We start from the raw sequence: 25,517 nt of genomic DNA, 5'->3' as shown, positions 1-25,517 counted from the left end.
TTAAGTCTTCATATTGCTGTATGAAAAGGAACATAAAAATATATTATTTTTAGTTAGTAACTTTTAAAAAATCATTAAATATAAAACAAGAAACTTCCTAGTTAATAATTTGGTGAATAGGGAATAGTCTGAAGGTTGCCTGAAGTGATGAACTTTGTGTCTAGGCTGTTTCACCTCAAGGTTAGATTATACTGAATCCTAGGAAAAGGAAATTATGCTTTTTCTTATATTGCCATCTTGTGGTCACCTTGGGCTCTACATGATGCTAATTCAATTTTGCTATGTCAGGAAAAGTTTTCTTTAGTTTATTGTGATAAATTTTTACAAAAAGTAAACAAAATCAGTATTGTCTGAAATTAAATTGAAACATGCTTTGGAAAAAAGTTAACTATTTTGGATTACCTTTTTTTTTTTTTTTTTTTATGGGGCTTGAACTCAAACTTTGAGATCAAGTTGAATGTTTTACTGAGTCAGCCACTGGCCCAAGATTACTTTATTTATCTTATGAGTTACTGGTTCCTTCCTTCTTTTTTCTTTCTTTTTGTAATGTTTTTAACATTTATTTCTTTTTTGAGAGACAGAAACAATGTAAGCAGGGGAAGTACAGAGAGGGAGACACAGAATCCAAAGCAGGCTCTAGGCTCTGAACTGACAGCACAGAGCCTGATGTTGGGCTTGAACTCACACAGTGAGGTGACCTGAGCTGAAGTTGGATGCTTAACCGACCGAGCCACCCTGGTGTCTCTTCTTTTTTAATTAAAAATTTTTTGTTGTTGTTTATTTTTCAGAGAGAAAAAATGAGAGAGAGCATGAGCAGGGGAAGGGCAGAGAAAGAGGGAAACAGAATCCAAAGCAAGCTCTAGGCTTCGAGCTGTCAGCACAGAGCCTGACATGGGGCTTGAACTCACAAACCGTAAGATCATGACCTGAGCTGAAGTTGGACACTTAACCAACGGAGCCACTCAAGTGCCCCTTTTTTCTTTCTTTCTTTTTTTTTTTTTCTTAAAGGATTTTGTGAATCTAACGACTGGTTGCAAGTATTTTCTGTAGTTACACACCCTGTGGACTTGGAAAGGTTGGCAGTAACCCATGACATTTATACTCCATCTCGCTGAATTTGTTCCCATAGCTACAAAGCGGTGGTTGCAGCCAGCACATGCCTCCTTCCTTTTGCATACTGTTCTCTTATTGTGAGACTATTTACAATAACCTTTCAGAGTTTGGTGAGATTTATTGTACAGTTTTACCCAAACTTTTAAATTTATACAGGAAGCTGAGCTTGTATAAGAAGTCCTGCCCTAATGTGGTACTGAGTTTGAGCATTTCATGACATTCTCCAAATAGATGGGTCAATTTATATTACTGGTTGGAAATTGATATAAAGAATGAAGTTTTCCTTGAGGTTAATTTCCCTTGAGGCTATAGGAATATGGCTTGGGAATAGGCTGGGATGCATTCAAGTCCTGTAATCATAACCTTTATTGTTTATTCTTTATTTTCCAGAGATGATGCATTTGGAAAGATGATGCTCAGATAGTTGGTAGATTGTGTATTTCAACTAGTTCCTAGATAGAAGCTGATTCATTTGATACCAGAGGTAAGTGTAACAGAAAAGTATTTTTACTTGATTTGGATTTCTTCTAATCATCTACTAAGTTGTGGGGCTCAGTGTCCTTCGTGGCTGGAATTCGGCAGTTTGAAAAAAAGCCTTAGTTCTAACCTTAAGAGTGTTCTCCTAGTTAGAGACATGGAGCCTGTGGTGGTTTGCCCTTCATCTGTCACTTATAGTTTGCCATGATGAAATGCATGTTAAGTCCGTGTTTCAGCTGATCACCCTGATTAAACACATGCTCTGAGCAGACTAAAGCTAGGGCAAACACCTAGAATTGCATTCTGCTTCTTGGAATTCTTGGGATCTAGCCCTCCAGGCCCAGGTAATTCTTAAGTCTTTGAATTACAGATCTGACACTACAACCCTTCCTTGTGCTTTGATCTTTTGTGATATCTTCTTGAGATAGATAGAACCAGCGTCAAGAATCTTTAAACATTCAAACACTACAGAAAAAGTACTGATAACTGGTATAATTCTATCACTCACTTTACTTGGCAGAGTTTAACTAATCACTGTTTTATTAATTTATATATAAGATTAAGAGAATTTCAGAGTTGGTTCAGTCAATTTTGTCATAAAATTCAACACTATATAGTCACTTAAAGTTATGATACAGGTTTATCTTTTTTGAAATGGAAGGATATTCAAGATACATTAAGTTAAAAACAAGTTATAGAGCAGTGTGTATAATCCCTTTTATGCTTAAATATTTTCATATACTTATGTTTACTTCAGAAATTATCTGAAAGGATATACTCAAATACTAGGGATTATTGTTTCTAGAACTGGGTTCTAAGGGTGATCCTTTTAACCTGTGTTTTCTTACTTTATTTTATTCATGCATTGTATTAATTGAACCTACATGGAACAGGCTTCTATACTTTTTATCTGTGCCTGCATGCTTCAGCAGAGAATGGGGTACATCTGAGGGAGAAATCCAGGAAATGCAGATAATTGAAAGTAACATTAGTACTTGAAATAGTTTTTAGCTTTGGCTGTGTCTTTTTTGCAGATCTGAGTTTGCCTTCTTTCCCAGCTTGGAATTCTTGGGTGTAATAAGTCCTGGATATACAACAGATGATGACAGCATATTTCTTTTGTGGTAAGGCTTATGTTGAAATTGAGAAGCTTTGACATACATATGAATCTTTGAAAATTTCAACTTTGGGGCTTCATGGCCAGTTGCTAGGTTGCTACAAATTTAATTGATTAGAAAGTCAAAGCTGTTGAGAGGTAGCACAGTATAATAGATATGCATGGATTCTAGAGTCAGACTGAGTTCAAACCAATCCTTTGTCACTTAAACAGCTATGTAACCTTGGCAAGTTTCTTCACATCTCAGTGTCTTAATATCTTAGAAGATGAGAATGATAGTGCCAGATACGAAAGAATCGTACTTCACTTTGAAGATCAGATAATAAATTTGTGGCCTTAGAACACTGCTTAAGCATATAGTGATTGCTCAGATAGATACTACTTATTTTTTTTAATGTTTTATTTATTTCTGAGAGAGAGAGACCTCATGAGCAGAGGAGGGTCAGAGAGAGAGGGAGACACAGCATCCGAAACAGGCTCCAGGCTCTGAGCTGTCAGCATAGAGCTCAACGCGGGGCTCGAACCCACGAACCGTGAGATCATGATCTGAGCTGAAGTTGGACGCTTAACCGACTCAGTCATGCAGGCGCCCCATCAGATAGATACTACTTTAAAAAAAATTCTTTTTAATGTTTATTTATTATTGAGACAGAGACAATGCGAGCAGGAGAGGGTCAGAGAATGCCGGAGACACAGAGTCTTGAAGCAGGCTCTAGGCTCCTAGTTATCAGCATAGAGCCTGATGGGGGCTCAAACTCACAAACTCTGACATCATGACCTGAGTCGAAGTCGGACACTTAACCGACTGAGCCACCCAGGTGCCCCTAGGTATTAGCTGTTTTATCATCAAAGTCCATATGCATATTTATCTTAGACTATACTACCTGGCAGTTTCTGACATCTTTATCTCCAGCACATGAAGCCTAATTTAGTTCTAGAATTAGGCAAAGTATGGTAATAAGGACTATAGTATGTGTCTCTATGTAATTGTTCCAATAACATTTTCTTTAGTTGTTTGATCTTGTTTTGGCACCGATTTGTTTATCATCCTATTTTTCATTTTGTCTTTTAGTTGGAGCAGATGATACTTAATGGTTCATTTAGCTCTTAACTGACTTAAAAATTTTAGATGTAGTGATTCCTATTAAGAGTGACTTGAGGGGCACCTGGGTGGCTCGGTTGGTTAAGCTTCCGACTTCGGCTCAGGTCAGATCTCACGGTTCATGGGTTCGAGCCCTGCATCAGGCTCTGTGCTGACAGCTCAGAGCCTGGAGCCTGTTTCAGATTCTGTGTCCCTCTCTCTCTGACCCTCCCCCACTCATGCTCTGTCTCTCTGTCTCAAAAATACATAAACTATAAAAAAATTTAAAAAAAAAGAATGACTTGAGGGGCTCCTGTGTGGCTCAGTCGGTTAAGCGTCTGACTTCAGCTCAGGTCATGATCTCATGGTTCGTGGGTTTGAGCCCCACGTCAGGCTCTGTGCTGACAGCTATCTCAGAGCCTGGATCCTGCTTCAGATTCTGTATCTCCCTCTCTCTGACGCTCCCCTGCTCATGCTGTCTCTCTCTCAGAAATAAAAAAAATAAAAAAGAGTGACTTGAAAAAAAGAAGTGACTTGATATCTTTATTTTTATAAATGTTTGCTAAAACATTTATTAAAATGGTTAGAGATAAATTTTGATGGCTGTTCCTCTCACTGCTTGGAGCCTTAGGTAGTGGGATTTTAGTCCATCATAAATGTAAACTGACTTGTCTTCACTCAGGGCACCATGGGGATGGGTTGGCTGTCCGTTAGTGTCTTCTGATTTTTGCGGAGTCAAACAATTTACAAAGCAGGTGGTGATTCTAAGTTAAGAAAATGTACCTGTGATTGAAAAATAAAACAAAACTAATAATAAAACATAAGGATATAGTTTATCAAGAATCCTTTGGCTGCAGTAGTATTTGAATAGCACTGACCTCGGGCTATGAAAGAAAACGGTCTAGTAAATTGAGAGTTTCTGAAATGTTATACTCTGAAGTCATTCATGTTTACTTTTTAAGTTTAATCAGTTTTCTACTGATCAGTTTTCTACTGAGTGGTTGTTTACACATTTTAGGTTAGTATTAAAATGTCTTTTTTGGGGTGCCTGAGTGGCTCAGTCAGTTAAGCGTCTGACTTCGACTCAGGTCATGATATCGCAGTTCATGAGTTCAGGCCCTACATCCAGCCCTTGCTGACAGCTCAGGAGCCTGGAGCCTGCTTCAGATTCTGTATCTCCCTCTCTCTCTGCCCCTCCCCTGCTCATGCTATGTCTCTGTCTCTCTCAACAATAAATAAACATTAAAATTTTTTTAAAAGAAATACAAGAAAATTATAGTAAAATATTTCCTCTTATCATTTGTAGATTCTTTGCTAGATTGTAAACTCCATGAAAGCAGGAAAACTTTCTTATCTGTAACACTTGGCCTAGAATAGATACTCAAAAATATGTGAAGTGAAACCTCCATTAGATTTTTTTTTTTTTTTAAGTTCCTGGAAAATGGCACCCTTTTTTTTTTTTTTTTTTAATTTTTTAATGTTTTATTTATTCCCAGGAGAGAGAGAGAGACAGCGTGAGCAGGGGAGGGTCAGAGAGAGATGGAGCCACAGACTCTGAAACGGGCTCCAGGCTCTGAGCTGGCAGTCAGCACAGAGCCCGACGCGGGGCTCGAACTCACGAACCGCGAGATCATGACCTAAGCGAAAGTCGGACGCTTAACCGACTAAGCCACGCAGGCGCCCCAAAATGGCACCCTTTTTAATGGCATTTTGGCAAGACATTTATTGACATGTAATAATTGGGACTTGAATTTTGACTCTGATGAAAAATACACATATATAGGTACATTGTATACATAGATACACCTGGGTACCAATGAGTCTACTTAAACCTCTTAAATTTTTTTTTAATGTTTTATTTATTTCTAGGAGAGAGAGAGAGAGAGACAGCGTGAGCAGGGGAGGGTCAGAGAGAGAGGGAGTCACAGACTGAAACAGGCTCCAGGCTCTGAGCTGGCTGTCAGCACAGAGCCGGACGCGGGGCTCGAACCCACGAACCGTGAGATCATGACCCAAGCGAAAGTCGGACGCTTAACCGACTAAACCACCGAGGCGCCCCGAGTCTACTTAAACCTCTTAATACTTGAGGTGCCTGGCTGGCTCATCGTTCAGGCATGTCGCTCTTGATTTTGGTGTTGAGTTCAGGACCCAAGTTGGATGTAGAGATTACTTTGATTATGATGCTTGATCCTTTAAGAGTCAATGAAGAATGCTGCCAAAACAACCTAGGTATGTAAAGAATGATTATATAAGAGCTTCCTGTAATTTACTTATTTATCTAATAGTTTATTTATTTTGAGAGAGAGAGAGAACCAGCTGGGAAGGGGCAGAGAAAGGGACAGAGGATCCAAACTGGGCTCTCTGCTGACGGTAGAGAGCCCAATGCAGGGCTTGAACTCATGAACCATAAGATCATGACCTGCGCTGAAGTGGGTCAAAGGCTTAACTGACTGAGCCACCCAGGCACCCCAAAAACTTACTGATATTTAATAGGACATCTTTTATGGTGAGCATTTTATTTATAGCCTTAATTGGACTTTTAGAATTTGAAAACTATTTTTAGGTTAAGATTCTTCCAGGGACTCCTGGGTGGCTCAGTTGATTAAGTGTTTGGCTTCAGCTCAGATCTTGATCTTGCAGTTTGAGTTCGACTCCACATTGGGCTCTGTGCTGACAGTTCAGAGCCTGGAGTCTCCTTCAGATTGTGTGTCTCCCCCTCTGTCTGCCTCTCCCATGCTCATGCTCTGTCTCTCTCTGTCTTTCAATAATAAATAAAAATGTTAAAAATTTTTTTAAAAAGATTAAGATTCTTCCATTAAAATGCATATAAGTATCAAATTAGTTTTAGAGTAGATGATACTAACATTCTAAGATTCAATAACAGGGGAAATGACTGTCTTCAAATTTTTAGAGAAACGTGGCATATAAATAGTATAGCTGATACTTAGTTAGAATATCTACACAAGATCAATATCAAACTTTATGATAAAAAATCATTTTTGAGGGGCCCCTGGGTGGCTCAGTCAGTTAAATGTCTGACTTCGGCTCAGGTCATGATCTCATGGTTCATGGGTTCGAGCCTTGCATCGGGCTCTGTGCTGACAGCTAGCTCATAGCCTGAAGCCTGCTTCGGATTCTGTATCTCCCTCTCTCTCTGAGCCTCCCCTGCTCATGCTATCTTTCTCTCTTTCAGAAATAAAGAAAACATTAAAAAATTAAAAAAAAATATTTTTGAAACATGAAGATAACCTGTAATTAAATAGTATAAATGAACATTGGGGTACATGTGCTCCTATGCATCAGCATTTCTGTATCCCTTGGGTAAATTTCCTAGCAGTGCTATTGCTGGGTCATAGGGGAGTTCTATTGTTATTTTCCTGAGGAACCTCCACACTGTTTTCCAGAGGGGCTGCACCAGTTTGCATTCCCACCAACAGTGTAGGAGGGTGCCCGTTTCTCCACATCCTTGCCAGCATCTAGAGTTCTCTGATTTGCTCATGGGGGAGAAGAAGGGGGAAAATGGTGGGGGAAAGGGAGAGAGGCAAACCATGAGAGACTCTTGAATGCTGAGAAACAAACTGAGGACTGATGGATGTGCAGGGGAGGAGGGAGATGGGCATGGAGGAGGGCACTTGTGGGGATGAACACTGGGTGTTATATGGAAACCAATTTGACAATAAACTATTTGTAAAAAAAAAATAAAAATATATATAATAATCCAAAAAAAAAAAATAGAGTCTCATGGTTAAAAATAAATAAATAGTATAAATGATGTGTAAGCACAAATTGTACAATTTATCGAGATCCTTTTATTAGGAAGAGTGGATTAAAGATTTATAAATGAAAAGCAAAACTTTAAACCTATAGAAAAACAAGGAATATGATGATATTGGAATAGACATAAGCACAGAAAGGAAAGATTGATATATATTTGTGTACATTAAAATTCAGACTTAGGTTTGCATGCCATATAATCAACAAAGGACTCCATATAAATCTAAAAGTGATCAAAGGAAAATAATGAGTAATTCACACATGAGGATCTCTGAGTAGTCTGTCACCTGAAAAGATGCTTAATCTCAGTAGTAATCAAAGTGCACTTTAAAACATAGAGATGCCATTTTACTGCCATCATAAGGGCAAAAAATGAAAACAAGATTAAAAAATGACACTTGAGCATATGTTGCTGAGTCTGAAGCAGTGTGCTCTCATCTTTGCTGGTGCTAGTGAAATTTATTTGAAGTTCATCTATACATGAATCCAGCCTCTGGATTCTATAGGTTCTATAGGGATTCTTGGCATGAGTATTCAAGGAGACATGTACAGAAAGTTTTTTGAAGTGTTTTTAATTGTATAAACCTGGAAGGAATGTCTATTAGAAGAAAGGATAAATTGTAAATTTTTAGTATTTGGCTATTAAAATGAATTAGTACAAAGTATGTATATTAACTTGACTACACCTCAAAAACAGTTAATAAAATGGCAAAGCGATACGTGCTATAATAAGGTTTAGTGGTTTTAGGACATGCAAATGAAGATTGATCTTTAGCATGCATGAGAATGATAAATACCAAAATCTGTATTATCAAATACCAATATTTATTTACCTCTGGAGAGGTAGGAGGAAAATGGACAGACTTCAGTTATATTTGTAATATGTTACTTCATTAAAAAGAATCAAATTTGAGAAAGATTTCAGTTTATTAAAGCTGCATGATGGTCATTCACATTTTTTGTATGTTTGATACTTAACAATAAAAACCAGTATTTTAAAAAGCTCTTCTTGGTGGATGGGTCTTTGTATCTCAGCCTTGATTGATTTCAGTAATCTCATCCTCAGAAGCACTCTAGAAAAGAGCCAGTGAAGGCAATAGAGGGTTTGCCATAACAGAAGAGGACACAGTGCCACTAAGAAGCAGGTTAGTTCACTTCCTGGTGTTCCAGATTACTGGGATACTAAATCTTTGTAGCCTCCTGCCCCCTTTTATTCTGTCTGGCAAAATGTGTTAGCAAAAAAAACCAAAAACAAACAAAACACACACACACACAATGTGTATGTTATTCCTATAGGCTTTTAGCCAAATGGGTTGGAAATTTGAAACTGATTTTAGAAGGAAAATTGTGTGGGGAACACTAAAGTTTGGGGAATCAGTGGTCTTGATGAAGTAGGAAGAGATCATGTTGCAGTACAGAGGTAAGTTAGGTCACAAAGTTAAGTGCTGGTTGAATTTGAATGCTTTGTGTTTTTTAACTTTAAATTAGATTCTACCTTTTTGTTCTATATTTGGCAAAGTTAAAATCAGAAAATGTATAAAAGGCTCAGATCTGCAAAATAGATGTTAGAATTTACACAGACATCCACTTTTGTTTGAATCCAATTTGTAACACTAGAATTAAGTTACCACTCTAAACTCTCAGAAGACAGTTTAGGAAATGTATGCAAAGGCCAAGATGACCCTTTCTGATTACTGTGAACAAGTTACAAGTCGACAGAAAACTCACCAAAAGTTGTGTGATTAGGATAGGTTTTTGTATGAAGAAGAAAGGGTTAGTATTAGAGATTTACAACCCATAAAGGGGTTTTACAGTGCTTTGGTGTCAGGTGGCTGGGGTCACGTTATGTAGACAGGTGCAAAAGACAGCTTTAAGGCTTGTATTCTGAGGACCCCTCAAGCATTCTTGAGCTTAGTTTCTAATATGAATTCCAATCGACTCCTATAGATTGAGCAGAAAAACACAGGTTACACAGAACAGAAAAGAAATTGATAGGTGACATAATCAGGGTAAAATGGGCATAAATATTTAAACAGTTAAAAGTAGGTCCAGGAGCGCACACAGGCAGATCACCTCAAAAAAGCTGTGACACCTGATCCTCTCGCTTCACTTCAGGCGCTGTCATGAATGTTTGTAGCACAGATTATAAACCAAGGAGAAGTTCTGTTCTTAAATGTATATAGAGGATGTGTAAAAGCTAGAAAGATGATATACACATCTTTCTATAATGGCAGATCTAGAACGTGGAGGTGATAGCTATCCAGTTACGGGAATCACATTTCCGGGACTTTTTCCTACTTAGCAAGTTTGTGCTGCCCAGCTGGTCCTCCCCAAGTGCTCTAGGACAAACCCCTGTGTACTCAGAGGCCCTGTTAGCTTCTCAACTGCCCCTCGCCTCCTCCTTCCTCTTAAATCGGGAGACTATGACCTCAACTGTTACACCCAGGATAGCTAGGATGTTACTCTTCTGCCAGTTGAGGGCAGTGAAGGGCATTCAATGACCGCATCCATGGGGCTCCCTAGCGGAGAACCTAGACCACACTCCGTGAGATTCGCACCCTCACAGCGCCTGGTATGCGCCTGCGCAGAGAACACATGTCCAAATCCGGGTACTACAGCGTGACCCGTCCCAGGATCCTGAGCGGCCGAAGCCCTGTGCTCATACCGGCAGGCTCCGGGGCACCCCACGCACGCGCACGCGCTCTCAGACGTAGTGAAGACGCAGGGCGAGTCTTCGCTAGTGTAGTTGTGGAACTGTGGCGGCAACGGCGTTTTCCCGCGCTTTTTGTGGGCGCGTCGGGTTAGTTATTTTATTTATACTACTGTTGTTACTGTTTTCTCTATAGAGTACAGAAAGCAGGCCAATAACTCCAGAGTGACGTTTCCGTGAGTCCAGTTCTCAAAAACTTGGCCCTCGGTAACTTGGACAACTAAATTGGCCCTTTATTTACCCCAGTCAGGGAAAATTTGAAATTAGCTGCACCCCTGGCTTTGCCTGAGGAGGCTCTCAGCCTTAAAACGTCCCAGCCTTTTCTGCTTCCCCTATGCCTGTTAGCCTTGTTGGAGATAAAATAAGCCTTATAACCTCTGCTCCAAAGTGCCATTTACTTTTGGAGACTACCTCAGCGGGCACTTTTGAGGTAAAGGTGTCAGAACGTCCTCCTCGACCCCTGTGACTGAGGCAACATTCTTGACAGAATTTGTTGGTTGAGAGATGTGAATATTTTTCCTTGGTGTATAATGGATGTGTCACAATTATTTCATAACAGTATATAATTTTGATGTATCCAGAATATTGCTGTCCAGTTTGGGTTAGTAAAACAGCAGTGAGAGTGGACGCTATATTGAAGAGTAACTTAAAAGCATTTTTTTAGTTTTACATTTTTTTAAAAATTGCAAGTATAGCCTTCAGTAGTATTTATATTAATAGGTGAATTGTTTGATGATAAAGCAGCTTTCATATAGCTGTTCAGGTTTCATAATGGTCATTTGCTTGGACGAATTAAATGATTTTCCATTTAATACCATCAGATTACCACTGGCTTTTTAGTTAAGGCAATACAGGTGAAGAATCTGAGAAATCAATGTATTATGATAAACCTAAAAATATAACTTAAACACTTTGAAATCAGTGCTTAGACTTATGTCGGCCCTGTGAGAAGTGATACTAAAATATTCTGGCAGACTATGGATAGGTAATTTGGCTTTTTTATTTAGGTATTGAGGAATGGCTAAGGGTGTAATTAACTTTTATTTGTACTTTGTAAATGTTTAAAAGCTTTATTTTCCATGTACGTATTATTTTTGGCTTTAGTAAGATTTGGACCACTTGTGTCTAATTTTTTTCTTAAAATTTTTTTTTCATGGGCTTTCTAGAGGTTGACACAAAGGAACACAGTTAATATTGTTGAGTGACTGAAATCAATGTAATATATTGATAGTTACAAAAACAATAAAATACATTATTTTATCATAATAAAATGAAAACATGCTCTGCTTATTTATTATTTGTTTCATTTTCCACAAGTTGACTTCTTTGACCTTTTCATTTACCCCTTATTAGGATTCTTTTCAGCCTCTGGAGACCTCACTTTCTGTTATGTCTTTGTGTGAAGACATGCTGCTTTGTAATTATCGCAAGTGTCGTCTCAAACTCTCTGGTTATGCATGGGTCACTGCCTGCTCTCACATCTTCTGTGATCAGCATGGCAGTGGTGAGTTTAGTCGTTCACCAGCTATCTGCCCTGCCTGCAACAGTACCCTTTCTGGAAAGCTAGACATCGTCCGCACAGAACTCAGTCCATCAGAGGAGTATAAAGCCATGGTATTGGCAGGACTTCGACCAGAGATTGTGTTGGACATTAGCTCCCGTGCACTGGCCTTCTGGACATATCAGGTTAGTGCTTAGGCTAGTTTTTCTGGAGAGCGTGATTTGAGGCATGTGGAAGCTTCTAATATTTTTCCTTCACTGTGTTTGTATTATTTTTTATGAATATGTAGAGAACTTTCTTTTTAATAAATACTGTTTTCAAAAGTAATGTGTTTAGGGGCGTCTGGGTGGCTCAGTCGGTTAAGCATCCGACTTTGGCTAAGGTCATGATTTACTCGTTTGTTCATTTGAGCCCCGTGTCAGCTCTGTGCTGACAGCTGGGAGCCTCAAACCTGCTTCAGATTCTATGTCTCCCTCTCTCTGCCCCTCCCCTGCTCATGCTCTGTCTCTGTCTTTCTCAAAAATAAACATTTAAAAAAAATTTTTTAAGTAATATGTTTATTTTTGGAAATACAAAGGGAAGAAAATAAAAAATCACCCATAGTTCCATAACTCAGAGATCATTGTTGATATTTTTCTTTGTGTATTACTGGACTTTTTTGTGCATAAATATATGTTATATATATAAATACATATTTTGTCCAAAAGTAGGATAATATCAGTTAAAATTGACAGTGTATTATGACTACTACAGATGTTAGTATTTTTAAATTCACCATTTTATAATTTAATAGCTATATTGTATCATAAATTATTTCCAAGTTATAAAAAATGTGATAAGCATTCTTCTCAAATACACATATTTAATTATTTGCTAATATTAAATTCCTAAAAGTGGATGAATACATTTCAAAGTTTTGGAAGTTTAATTTTTAAAAAATTTTATTTTTAAGTAATCTCTCTGCTCAACATGGGACGTAAACTCACAACCCCGAGATCAAGAGTTGCGTGCTCTACCAACTGAACCAGCCAGGTGCCCCGCAAATTGCGGTTTTTTGTTTTTTGTTTTTTGTTTTTTTTTTACAATGTTTTATTTATTTCTAGGAGAGAGAGAGAGACAGCGTGAGCAGGGGAGGGTCAGAGAGAGAGGGAGTCACAGACTGAAACAGGCTCCAGGCTCTGAGCTGGCAGTCAGCACAGAGCCCGACGCGGGGCTCGAACCCACGAACCGCGAGATCATGACCTAAGCGAAAGTCGGACGCTTAACCGACTAAGCCACACAAATTGCGGTATTTTAAAATTGTCCTCCAGTTAGGCCATATCATTTTGTGTCACTTAAGTGTATGAGGGTGCTTGGTTCTTCATACCCAGTGAATAAAGTAGAATCTTGTTTAAATATGCATTTCTTAGATGACTTTTAAAAGGCTGAAAACATTATCTTGTATTTTTTCATGTAGTTTTTCTGTATGAATTACTTGCTGTAGTTTGCTTATTTCAGTTTCTGTAGGTTTTTTCCCTATTGATTGTAAGAATTCTTTCTTTTTTTTTTTTTTAATGTTTATTCATCTTTGAGAGAGAGAGACATTGCATGAGCGGGGGAGGGGTAGAGATCTAGGCAGACACAGTACCTGAAGCAGGCTTCCTCTGTGAGCTGTTATTAGCAAAGAGCCTGACATGGGGCTTGAACTCACAAACTGAGATCATGACCTGAGCTAAAGTCAGATGCCCAACTAACTCAGCCACCCAGCCATGCTGAGATTTCTCTATATATACTTAACTCAGGTGTTGCAAGATATTTTCTTTTTCGTTTATCTTTTATTAGTCTTGTGGGGTTTTTTGACATAATAGAAATGTATCATAATTTTTTTCTAGTTTATTAAAACCACTGTGATGAACACCCTTACTATCAAGTTCACATTCTTAACTCATGATTTTTGGCTTTGGTACCTCTTAGAAAGACTTTCCTGTGGAGAACTTTTATTTATTTATTTAGTTAGTTAGTTATTATTTATTAAATGTTGTATTTATTTCTGAGAGAGAGAGAGAGACAGCATGAGCAGGAGAGGGTCAGAGAGAGAGGGAGATACAGAGTCTGAAACAGGCTCCAGGCTCTGAGCTAGCTGTCAGCACAGAGCCCGATGGGCTCGAACCCACGAACTGTGAGATCATAACCCGAGCCGAAGTTGGACACTTAACCAACTTAGCCACCCAGGCACCCCGAACTATATGTTAAAGTGGCTTCCTATTTGGGGCATACTATTGATTGAACATGAATATGTGTTATTGTTTTCATTTTTTCAGATATGGTGGAAACCAGTGAATGAGTTAGTTAAGGTAGCCAGAAATAATTTTTATTTCCTATTTAGTTATTCAAATATTTTCAGGAAACATTTATATTTCATGCACCTTCTTAGGTGCTGAGTATACAGCAATGAATAAAATACATGAGTTTCAAGGAAGCTATGGTTTAGTGGTGATAAAGATTTTTTTAAAAACCCAGACATTTAGAATATATTTGTAATGTGTACCTTGTAAGGAAAATACAGAGTCCTGTGGGTCTACATAGAAGGGACTGGTAACCAGACTTGGAGTTACATCACACTATATTGAATGGGCAAATTAAAAAAAAAAATTTTTAAGGTGAGTACTCATATTTCATTTTTGTTAGTATTTAAAGGATAGTGCATCTAGCGATAAGCTAAGATTTGTGTCTGTATATAATAGTTGTATATGTGTAACAAATTTAAGGGCTTAATCAACAAATTTAGTGGCTTAAAACAACGTATGTTTATTATCTCAGTTTGTATAGATCAAGAGTTCAGGCATAGACTCTGCTTAGGTTCTCAAAACTATAATGAAAATGTTGACAGGGACTGCAGTCTCATCAGCTCAGGAGAGATCTGCTTCCAGGCTCATGCTGGCAGCATTTACTTCTTAGTGGAATGTGAAACTGAGGGCCTTATTTTTGTTGGGTTTTTTTTTTATGTCTTTATTTTATTTTTGAGAGACAGAGAAAGAGAGTGAGCAAGGGAGGGGCAGAGAGGGAGACAGAATCTGAAGCAGGCTCCAGGCTCTGAGATGTCAGCACAGATCCCGACACGGGGTTCGAACCCACAGACTGTGAGATCATGACCTGAGCCAACGTCGGATGCCTTGTTGTTATTTTTTTAAGTGACTTTATATTTAAAGCAGTTTTAGGTTTATAGCAAAATTAAGAGGAAGGTGCAAAGATTTCCCATGTATCTTTTGTCTCCCATACATGTATAGTCTCCCATTATCAACATCTGCCCCTGGGATGGTACATTTGTTCCAACTGATGGACCTACATTGATAAGTCACTATCGTGCAAAGTCCAGAGTTTATATTAGGGTTCTCTCTGTGCTATACATTCTGTGAATTTAGACAACTGTATAATGATATGTATCCATCATAATAATATCCAGAGTAGTTTTACTGCTCTAAAAGTCCTCTGTGCACTGTCTATTTATCCCTCCTTTCCCCTAACACCTGGCAAGCACTGATCTTTTTACTATTTCCATAGTTTTGCCTTTTTCAGACTGTCACATATTTGGAATCATACAGTTTGTACTTGTTTTAATTGGCTTCTTTAACTTAGTAATATGCATTTAAGTTTCCTTTGTTTTTTCATGGCTTGATAGTTCATATCCTTTTAATGTTAATATTATGTTGTTAGATGTACCACAGTTTATTTATCCATTCACTTACTGAAGGTTGCTTCCAAGTTTTGGTAATAATGAATACAGCTGCTATAAACATTTGTGTGCAAGACATGTTTTCAGTTCCTTTGGATAAATACCAAAGAACATGATTTCTGGATTATATCATAAGAGTATGTTTGGTTTTATAAGAAACTGCCAATCTGCCTTCCAAAATGGCTGTAACATAACATTTTGCATTTCTGCCAGCAGTGAAGGAGAGTTGCTTTTGCTCCATATCCTGCTAGTATTTGGAGTTATAAGTGTTCTGGATTTGGGCCATTCTAATAGGGGTGTAGTGGTGTCTCTCATTGTTTTAATTTGCATTTCCCTGATGACATGATATGGGATATCTTTTCATATGCTTATTTTACATCTGTATATCTTTGGTGAAAACCTACTAAGGTTTGTGACTGATTTTTAAATTGGATTATTTGTTTTATTGTTAAGTTCTAAGAGTTCTTTGTATGTTTTGGAAGACAGACTTTTATCAGATATGGGTTTTTTTTTTTTAACTTTTTAATGTTTATTTTTGACAGACAAAGAGAAGCATGAGCAGGGGAGAGGAGAGAGAGAGGGAGACACAGAATCCAAAGCAGGTTCCAGGCTCTGAGCTGTCAGCACAGAACCCGATATGGGGCCTGAACTCACAAACTGTGATATCATGACCTGAACCAAAATTGGGAGCTTAACAGACTGTACCACTTACGTGCCCCAGATATGGTTCTTTTTAAATATTTATATTTATTTTTGAGAGAGAGTATGAGCAGGGGAGGGGCAGAGAGAGAGGGAGACAAGAGGATCTGAAGCGGCCTCGAGCTTAAGAACCATGAGATCAAGAAGATGTGGTTTATCTATACGATGGAATACTACATGGCAATGGGAAAAAATGAAATCTGGCCTTGTGTAGCAACATGGATGGACCCTGAGGGTGTTATGCTGAGCAAAATAAGTCAGGCAGAGAAGGACAAATATCATATGTTTGCATGTATAGGAGGATTAGGAGGAACTTAATGGAGGACCATGGGGGAGAAGAAGGGGGGAAATAGTGGGAGGGGAAAGGGGGAGAGGCAAATCATGAGAGTCTCTTGAATGCTGACAAAACCTGAGGACTGATGGATTGGGGGGGGGGGAGGGAGGGGCATGGAGAGGGGCACTTGTGGGAATGAGCACTGGGTATTATATGGAAACCAACTTGACAATAAACTATTTGAAAAAAAAAAAAAAAAAAAAAGGAAGGTATTTTATTAAGAAAAAAAAAAGAACCATGAGATCATGACCTGAGCTGAAGTCTGATGCTTAACTGGCAGCCACCCAGGTGCCCCCAGATGTCTTTTACAAATATTTCTCAGTCTGTGGTTTGTCTTTTCATTCTCTTGACATTGTCGTTTGCAGAGCAGAAAATTTTAACTTTAATGAAGTCTAGCTTATTAGTTCTTTCATAGATTGTGCCTTTTGCTGTTGCATCTAAAAAGTCACCATTAAACTTAAGATCATTTTGATTTTCTCCTCTGTTATCTTATAGGAATATCTTATGTTTACATTAGTTCTCCGATCCATTTTGAGTTAATTTTTGTGAAGGTTGTGTATAGTTTTATGTTTAAATTCATTGTGACCTCAGTATTTTGCCAGCTGTTGCCCAAAGGCTGTGCTCAGTTACTTGGCCTTAGCGTTTGCATCATGGCTACTTGCTTTTACAAGCCAGCAAGAGAGTGTGCTACTAAGGCCAACTTTATTAAAGTCTTATGTAGCAGCATCCTGTAATTTTTCCTGTATCTAGTCATAGTTTCTGTCTATATTGTAGGGGAGGATCTAAGTACAATAAGGCAGGGATAATTGGAGGCTGTCTTATAATCTGTTCTTTGCACTATGGATTACTTGAAATATGAAATTTATATTTCTTTTTTTTTTAATGTTTTTTATTTCTAGGAGAGAGAGAGAGAGAGAGACAGTGTGAGCAGGGGAGGGTCAGAGAGAGAGGGAGTCACAGACTGAAACAGGCTCCAGGCTCTGAGCTGGCAGTCAGCACAGAGCCCGACACAGGGCTCGAACCCACGAACCGCGAGATCATGACCAAAGCGAAAGTCAGACACTTAACCGACTAAGCCACCCAGGCGCCCCGAAATTTATATTTCTTAAAGACTTTAAGACTACATGTCACTTTTTGGGGTTAGACAAATACTTCTTTTGTTGGTATAATGGTAGCAGTTTGACAATATTCCTTGAGTTTTTACTATGCATTTAGTGACATCCTGTATTATTTTCTATTCCAGTTGTACATCTAGATTCCTTCTTAACCTGGTTCTAAATGTTAAAATTAATAACATTCTGGTATAAATCTTTTGTTTTTGTTTGTGAAAAGTTTTATAGTATATAACTTTGTACTTTATTACCTTAAAAATCTCTTTTTCTCTCTCTTGGGACAGGTACATCAGGAGCGTCTCTATCAAGAATACAATTTCAGCAAGGCTGAGGGCCATCTGAAACAGATGGAGAAGATATACACTCAGCAAATACAGAGTAAGGATATAGAATTGACTTCAATGAAGGGGGAAGTCACCTCCATGAAGAAAGTGCTAGAAGAATATAAGAAAAAGTTCAGTGACATCTCTGAGAAACTTATGGAGCGAAATCGTCAGTATCAAAAGCTCCAAGGCCTGTATGATAGCCTTAGGCTGCGGAACATCACTATTGCTAACCAAGAAAGTACCCTTGAACCATCCATGATTGCACAATCTGGTGTTTTTGGCTTTTCATTAGGTAAGAAAGGACAGATAATATCCAATAACTATTCTTTAAATCTTTCACATTATGTTTTGCACAGTTCCAGGAAGTCAGTGGGGACTCCAAAGGCCTAGAGTGGTAGTAGGCTCTTCATCCAGGTTCTGCATCCAGTCTCAACATGTACATCTTTGCTTTTATCTATTTTTATTTGCTTGTGGTTAAGTTACATCTTCATCATAGAGAGTAAATCTCTTCAAAATAAGTTTGAAAATCGATAATTTAAGTGAAAAACTATTTCCTTGCAGTAATAATAATAATAATAATAATAATAGCTGCCAGTTTCTGATCCTTACAAAGTACTCGTACTTTTATAATTTTACATGTATTCATTTTATTTTTAAAACTTTATGAAGTAGTTATTATCCCTATTTTACAGATGAGAAAACTGAGGCACAGAAAGTTTAAGTAAATTAGTCAAGGTTATGGAACTATTTTCAGAGTCTACTCAACCATTTCCTATCCTCAAGAAGTCCATGTTTCATTTTCTTTCACAGGCCTATACTGATTGTTCAGTTCTTAAGTTATTGTTGGTTTGCTTTAGTGTATTTACTCATCAAATATTTAACAAACATACTTCATGTGCTAGTCTGCTAGACATAATTCTAGGCAACAAGAATATAAAGATTATGCAGATAGGATTCCTGCCTTCTGAAAGTACACAATCTAGGAAGATACCAGTTCTTTTCTGCTTGTTAGGTCCCTTGGCAGATGCAGTGAAACTCCAGTCTCTTCCTGAGTTCTCCCCTTTACACTATTCTTGATATAACAGAATATAATAAATTTTTGCTATGCCATTAGTATAAATTATTTTTGGAATGTAAAAAAGTGAAGTTTCCTGGGTTTCATTTTGAATTACAGGCTGAGGAAAAAGATTTAGTGGGGGAAGAGATCTAGAAAAGGCAGGAAGTAAGATGAAGAATATCAGAAATAAGAATTGAAACACAAACAAATTTTTGCTTAAATTTAAGTTGATCATAATTATAATTTAGTCAATTAAAATGTTATTGTATATTAACATTGTAGATATTTTTCCTTTTTAAAAAAAAAATTTTTTTTAATGTTTTATTTACGTCTGAGAGAGAGAGGGAGAGAGAGACAGAGTGAGCAGGGGAGGGTCAGAGAGAGAGGGAGACACAGAATCAGAAGCAGGCTCCAGGCTCTGAGCTAGCTGTCAGCACAGAGCCCGATGCGGGGCTTGAACCCACAAACCGTGAGATCATGACCTGAGCTGAAGTCGGATGCTTAACCGACTGAATCACCCGGGCGCCCCTGTAGATATTTTTCCTTATTACGATCCACATTTATTTTGATTTCTTTATATTCACCTTTTCTGTCCTGTTCTGTTTATGCACACTTACCTTTTTACTTTTACCTCTTTTTACAGCTGTTGGCTTGAAGCAGGTTGAAACTGTTGGCTTGAAGTCAGCATTCTCTTTTAGTTACATATTCCCTTTAAAATTTGTAGAAGCCAAAGAATGGTTCAGTGGAAATTGTTAAATGTTTATTTAATCAGATCTACTGTGTGATTTTTCTTAGTGTTATTCTAATCTTGGCCATGAGTATGTGCCAGTTTTTTATCCTTGCCATATATTTTCTATAGTGTTTATGGCAATCTTAAAAAGTAAATTAATCTAGAGGCTCCTGGGTGGAGCCAGTTAAGCATTTTGACTCTTGATTTTGGCTCCAGTCATAATCTCATGGTTGTGAGACTGAGCCCTGCATTGGGCTCTGCAGTGGGTGAGGATGTGGGGCTCGAACCCATGAATCGCGGGATCATGACCTGAGCCGAAGTCGGACGCCCAACCGACTGAGCCACCCAGGTGCCCCGACAAAAGGTTTTATACACATACACACACACAAAATTCTTTTGGAATAGATTACATAGGTAAATAATAAAATTATGAATTGTAAATTCTGACTTTTCTAAAAATATACTTCATTGTGTCAGATTACTTTTGATGATGAGGTCATAACTATTGAAAAGTGCATCACAGCAGAAGCTATAGTATATACTGTGGTTGGGGGAGGAACTGGGCGCTATCATAGCCCTTTTCTTTATCCAGTATTAAGTTTATATTTTCTTGTCTCATAGGATTTGTGTTCTGTTCAAATGTTTATTAAATGAATTTTGTCTTTTTGTTCCTAAAGATCTATAAACAAATGGATGCTTAAGTTTTTTCTTTATTTTTTTCCTAGGGAACAACTCCAAGTTTCCTTTGGACGGTACACCAGTTCGAAATCGGGGTGGTGGAGATGGAGATTTTCAGTTCAGACCATTTTTTGTGGGTTCTCCCACAGCTCCTGAACCCAGCAACAGCTTTTTTAGTTTTGCCTCCCCAAGTCGTGAAGTAGAGCAGCAGCAGATCTCCAGTAGGGCCTTTAAAGTGAAAAGAATTTAGCTCATTTTACAGAACGTTTCTCTGTTCACTATCAGTGGTCTCTTTTAGCAAATTATCTTTATTCTAGTTAGGGTAGGAGTCCCCATCCTCTGTGCTATTACATTTTTATGAGAAACTAAATGTCTATAGGAATGACTTTAGAGTCTGGTTTCTTTTTCTGTTTCCATTATTTAAGGGATGAGCATTATATTAAACTCAATTTTATTGTGAACTGTTTTCACAAGCAATGAAAAGGGTACAATATTATTGAGTGTTTTGTAGATCACCATTTGTTTTCCGTTTGGGTTATATCTGACTGGACTACATGTTTATGTATATGTATGTAAGCACCTGTGGTATATGTCTACATGTCACTCTGGGTTCTGGTATTTATGCATATATTTATGTATTTGACCTTGTATTAATTTGTTTGTGGAGGTGTGCTAATGTCAGTGAATGAGAGTACAATTTGATACATGTATGTCAAGTCTTATTATTTCTTTTTAAAATGACTCACATTGATAAAGTTATTTTGTAAAGTTGATTTTTGGCATTCATTTTAAAATGAAATTACTCTTTAACTGTTGCCAGCAGTTGCCTTGGGCCTATTTAGGAATGCACTCTTACACAGAAAACTTAAACAATATGTTACTGATCTCAAGAGATTATATGAATTAAAATACTTATTAAAAGTATTAAATTAAATACTTATTAAAGATTTATTCCTTGTTTTCCTTTATTAAATAGCATTTCTGACCACTGTCACAGATTACTTATTTAAAATGTGGAGCCAAGAGGCACCTGGTTGGCTCAGTTAAGCTTCCTGCTTCGGCTCAGGTCATGATCTCATGGTGCATGGGTTTGAGCCCCGCATTGGGGGCTCTATGTTAACAGCTCAGAGCCTGGAGCCCGCTTTGGATTCTGTGTCTCCCTCTCTCTGTCCCTCTCCTGCTCACGCTCTGTCTCTCAAAAATTAATAGATGTTAATTTAAAAAAATAAAAAATGTGGAGCCAAGAAAGAAATTTGAAGGACACTTTCAATTACCTTACATCCACTTTAGGTGTGACTTGAAAGCATACTGGTTGCAGAGGCAGAACATCTGGGTTTTAATTGTTTTTTTCCCCCATACATTGGTGGTGAGTTTGAATTTAAACTTTCTGGGAATTTGTTTCTACATCTGTAAAATGAAGGACTGAATTAAATTATCTTGTAGGCCTTTTCTTCCTCTTAAATTTTATTATTTTTATTGGTTTGGGAGGAATTACAATGGGATTACCCAAAATGCCAATCCCATTGTTGTGTGAGTAATAAAGTTGTACTGAAAGCATTTGAAGATGTTTTTATATTTAGTTATAGAAAGGCAAGTAAATACCCTGACTTCACATAATTGGACAGCAAGCAAGTAATGTTTTCTTCCTTAGTAGTTTAGAATATAACCTCAAAATCTTTTTTATTCTATTCCAAAGTTAATATGGCATCTGAGAAAGAGGATGGAAAATCCTGACTTAAAAGTTTTAAAAACCCTCTCCATATTTCATAACTGTTAACATGGATTTTATAAATTATGTTACAAAGTATTTTTTTTCCTTATGCAGTTTTAAATTTTGTTGGAAAATGGTTTGGGGAAATAATTTTATGTATTTCATGATTTCTGCCTTGAACCTTTGCTTTTGTTAGGTTCACAGGATCAGTTTGAAATACAAATAAGCTGGAGCGCCTGGATGACTTAGTCCGTTAAGCAACCGACTTCGGCTCAGGTCATGATCTCACAGTTTGTGGGTTTGAGCCCCGCAACAGGCTCTGTGCTGACAGCTAGCTCAGAACCTGGAGCCTGTTTCAGATTCTGTGTCTCCCTCTTTCTCTGACCCTCCCCTGCTCATGCTGCCTCTCTCTCAGTAATAAATAAAACATTTAAAAAATTTTTAAAAAGAGATACAAATAAGCTATAATTAAAAAGTAGAGAGACTTTATTAGGACTATTACACGCTACTTTAAAAAGTTACTGAAGAGTTTACTATGTTCACATGGCACGAAGGTACAAAAAAGTATAGAGTGAGATCCCTTTCACTCCTGTTCCCCAGTCACTTCACTTTTCTTAAAGCCGCTGTTGTCAGTGTCTGGTGTCTCTTTCAGAGATAGTCTATGTAGAAGCAACTATTATTTTATTTAGAAATTGTGTTTACCGGGGCGCCTGGGTGGCTGTATTGGTTAAGTGGCCGACTTTAGCTTAGGTCATAATCTCATGGTTTGTGGGTTTGACCCCGAGTCCAGCTGTGTGTTGACAGCCTGGAGCCTGCTTCAGATTCTCCTTGTCTCTCTGCCCCTCCCCCACTCACGCTCCTCTCTGTCTCTTTCAAAACTGAATAAATGTTAAATGTTAAATAAATAAACATAAAAATTATGTTTATTTCTGGGGTGCGTCGGTAGTTCAGTCAATTAAGAATCCGACTCGATTTTGACTCAGGTCACGATCTCATGGTTCCTGAGTTTGAGCTCCACATCTGGCTCTGTGCTAATGCCTTGCAATTCTCTCTCCCTCTCTGCCCCTCCCCCACCTCAAAAATAAATAAATATTTTAAAAAACTTTAAAAATTATGTTTGTCTTTAAGTAGATAGTACATGTACATAATCCAAAAGTGTACACAGCAAAAGAATTTTGTTTGCCCACTGACCACTCTTGGTCCCCATTTCCCTTTACAGAGACAGTCATGGTTTCTTATGTATTCTTCTAGATATAGTCTGACAATATATTGGCATTGGAATTAAGAATGTTACAGCTTTCATGATACCATCTTGAGCATAGTGGGCTTATTAGGATAGTGTGTTCAAATGATAAAATCCCACTCAGAAAATAAGTTTGGAAAATAGACAAATTTCCTTCAAAATCTTAAACTTACAACACAGACTGAACACTGTCTTATCCTGTCCTTTTTTTGGCAGGAGAAAGTGTATTACAATCTTGGTATACATAGAAAGATAGAGAACAGAAGTGCCTGGGCGTTTCTGTTGAATGTCAGACATTGGCTAGTGTCATGATCTTGCAGTTTGTGAGTTTGAGTCCCACATCACCAGCTGTTAGCCAGTCAGTGGGGAGCCAGCTTCAGATCCTCTGTCCCCACTCTATCTGCCCATCTTCTGCTGGTGCTGTCCCTCCAAATAAATAAATAAATAAGAAAGAAATGGAACAAAAATATACATGCAATTAAGCTGAGAGTAGTTTGTTTCCAGGATTTGGGAAAGAAACAAGTTTATGAACTCAAAAGTGATTATACAGCACCTCCTTTGAGCTACAGGCATCGGGTTAAGTTGGTCTGGCCTGGTGCCTTTCCTTGAAAACCAACTCCTAATTACCCTTCACACCCTCCTCGCCCTCCTTGCAGACACCATGCTCTAGTTTCTGCTTGGATTTACTTTTGGCAGTGTGGTTGGAATATATATGGCTCAGAATTACGACATATCAAACCTGGCTAAAAAACTTGAAGAAATTTTAAAAGAACTTGGAAGACCAGAAGAAACCCTCTAGTTCATGAGGTAGACTCCAGCCCTGACTTCTGGATTTACTGATTCTGCTGTTCATAAGGGCCTCCTTGCCATCTGAACCAAAAACTTTTGTTTTCAATTCCAGCTTCAGGCATTTTTCTCTGTTCTAGACCCTGCATTGCCTTAAGGCACAAATGGGGCCACAAGTTAAGAAGTACCCTTTTCTGGGGCACCTGGGTGGCTCAGTGCCTTAAGCACCCGGCTTCGCCTCAGGTCATGATCCCATGGTCTGTGGGTTCCAGCCTGTGTCGGGCTCTGTGCTGACAGCTCAGAGCCTGGAACCAGCTTTGGATTCTTTGCCTCCCTCTCTCTCTGACCCTCCCCCACTCATGCTCTGTCTCTCTCTCAAAAGTAAGTAAACATTAAAAAAAAAAACAAAAAAAAACACCCATTTCCAACATCATCACCTCTGCTTTTCCTCCTTTCAGCCACTTGGGGTGCCCTAAGACTGGAGATATGGTGCTAGATTAGTAAATGTGACCTTTAGTAGTTTCTTCTTTATTCTTTGGGATTTCTACTACCATTTTCTTGTTTTTAAAGGATGACTGTTGTTTAGCTGATCAGTTATAAAGCTGATTTCACAGCTTAGCAATTATAATGAATGTTTATATATTTGGTACTAAATGATGTTTTTTCAAACTAATTAAAATTAATGTCCAGAAGCCAGTTACTCCTAAATTATCCAGCTGTTGTCAGGTAGATCCATGCTTGCTAATTTAACCAGTAAGTCATTTTGCTACCCGTTAACTGAGAAACTATATTCTGAGAACTCTGTCAGAACTAGGAAGTTTAAAAACGGGTGGGGCGCCTGGGTGGCTCAATTGGTCAAGCGTCGGACTTCGGCTCAGGTCATGATCTCACCGTTTGTGGGTTCGAGTCCTGCGTCGGGCTCTGTGCTGACAGCTAGCTCAGAGTCTGGAGCCTGTTTCGGATTCTGTATCTCCCTCTCTCTCTGACCCTCCCCTGTTCATGCTGTCTCTCTCTTTCTCTCTCTCAGAAATAAATAAAAAACATAAAAAACAAATTTAAAAAATAGGTAAAATAGGGGCACCTGGTGACTCAGAGCATGATCTCAGGGTTTGTGAATTCGAACTCCACATGGGGCTCTGTGCTCACAGCTCAGAGCCTGGAGGCTGCTTTAGATTCTGTCTCCCTCTCTCTCTGCCCCCCACCCCAGGTAAATAAGCATTAATTTTTTTTAAATATGTAAAATAATGGTCTTTGTCCTCCGTAGAATTCATAGTCTGGTATGCATGCTTTTCCTTAATGATGTTTTTGATTTGGCTCCTTTCGCTCAAAAGAATCATATTTACTTTAAGGGATTAC

At 38.2% G+C, this 25,517-nt stretch overlaps 1 protein-coding gene and 2 non-coding genes across 10 annotated transcripts in view; all 3 read left to right on the top strand.

Moving 5' to 3' along the window:
* The window catches only part of CCNB1IP1 (cyclin B1 interacting protein 1), a 28,753-nt gene extending 7,418 nt beyond the window's left edge, over positions 1-21,335 (top strand). For 2 of the 8 annotated variants that reach the window (XM_039224130.1, XM_039224127.1), the window contains exons 2-6: positions 1,504-1,597; positions 8,629-8,707; positions 11,626-11,958; positions 17,915-18,248; positions 20,469-21,335. In XM_039224130.1, coding sequence (XP_039080061.1) covers positions 11,662-11,958; positions 17,915-18,248; positions 20,469-20,671 — 834 coding nt within the window. In that variant the 5' untranslated portion in view covers positions 1,504-1,597; positions 8,629-8,707; positions 11,626-11,661 and the 3' untranslated portion in view covers positions 20,672-21,335. The other 6 variants (XM_039224129.1, XM_039224126.1, XM_039224131.1 and 3 more) reach the window with 6 other exon arrangements.
* LOC120225962 lies at positions 1,787-1,863 on the top strand. Its single transcript, XR_005526914.1, has one exon. It is a non-coding gene; the product is annotated as a small nucleolar RNA SNORD126 (small nucleolar RNA).
* LOC120225961 lies at positions 4,386-4,533 on the top strand. Its single transcript, XR_005526913.1, has one exon. It is a non-coding gene; the product is annotated as a small nucleolar RNA SNORA79 (small nucleolar RNA).
* Positions 21,336-25,517: the final 4,182 nt, after the last annotated feature.

This window comes from Hyaena hyaena, unplaced genomic scaffold (assembly GCF_003009895.1).
Source record: "Hyaena hyaena isolate Hyena2069 unplaced genomic scaffold, ASM300989v1 scaffold_1539, whole genome shotgun sequence".
NCBI lineage: Eukaryota > Metazoa > Chordata > Mammalia > Carnivora > Hyaenidae > Hyaena > Hyaena hyaena.
The sequence above is the reverse complement of the archived record's forward strand: the minus strand, read 5'-3'. Positions and strand labels throughout refer to the sequence as shown.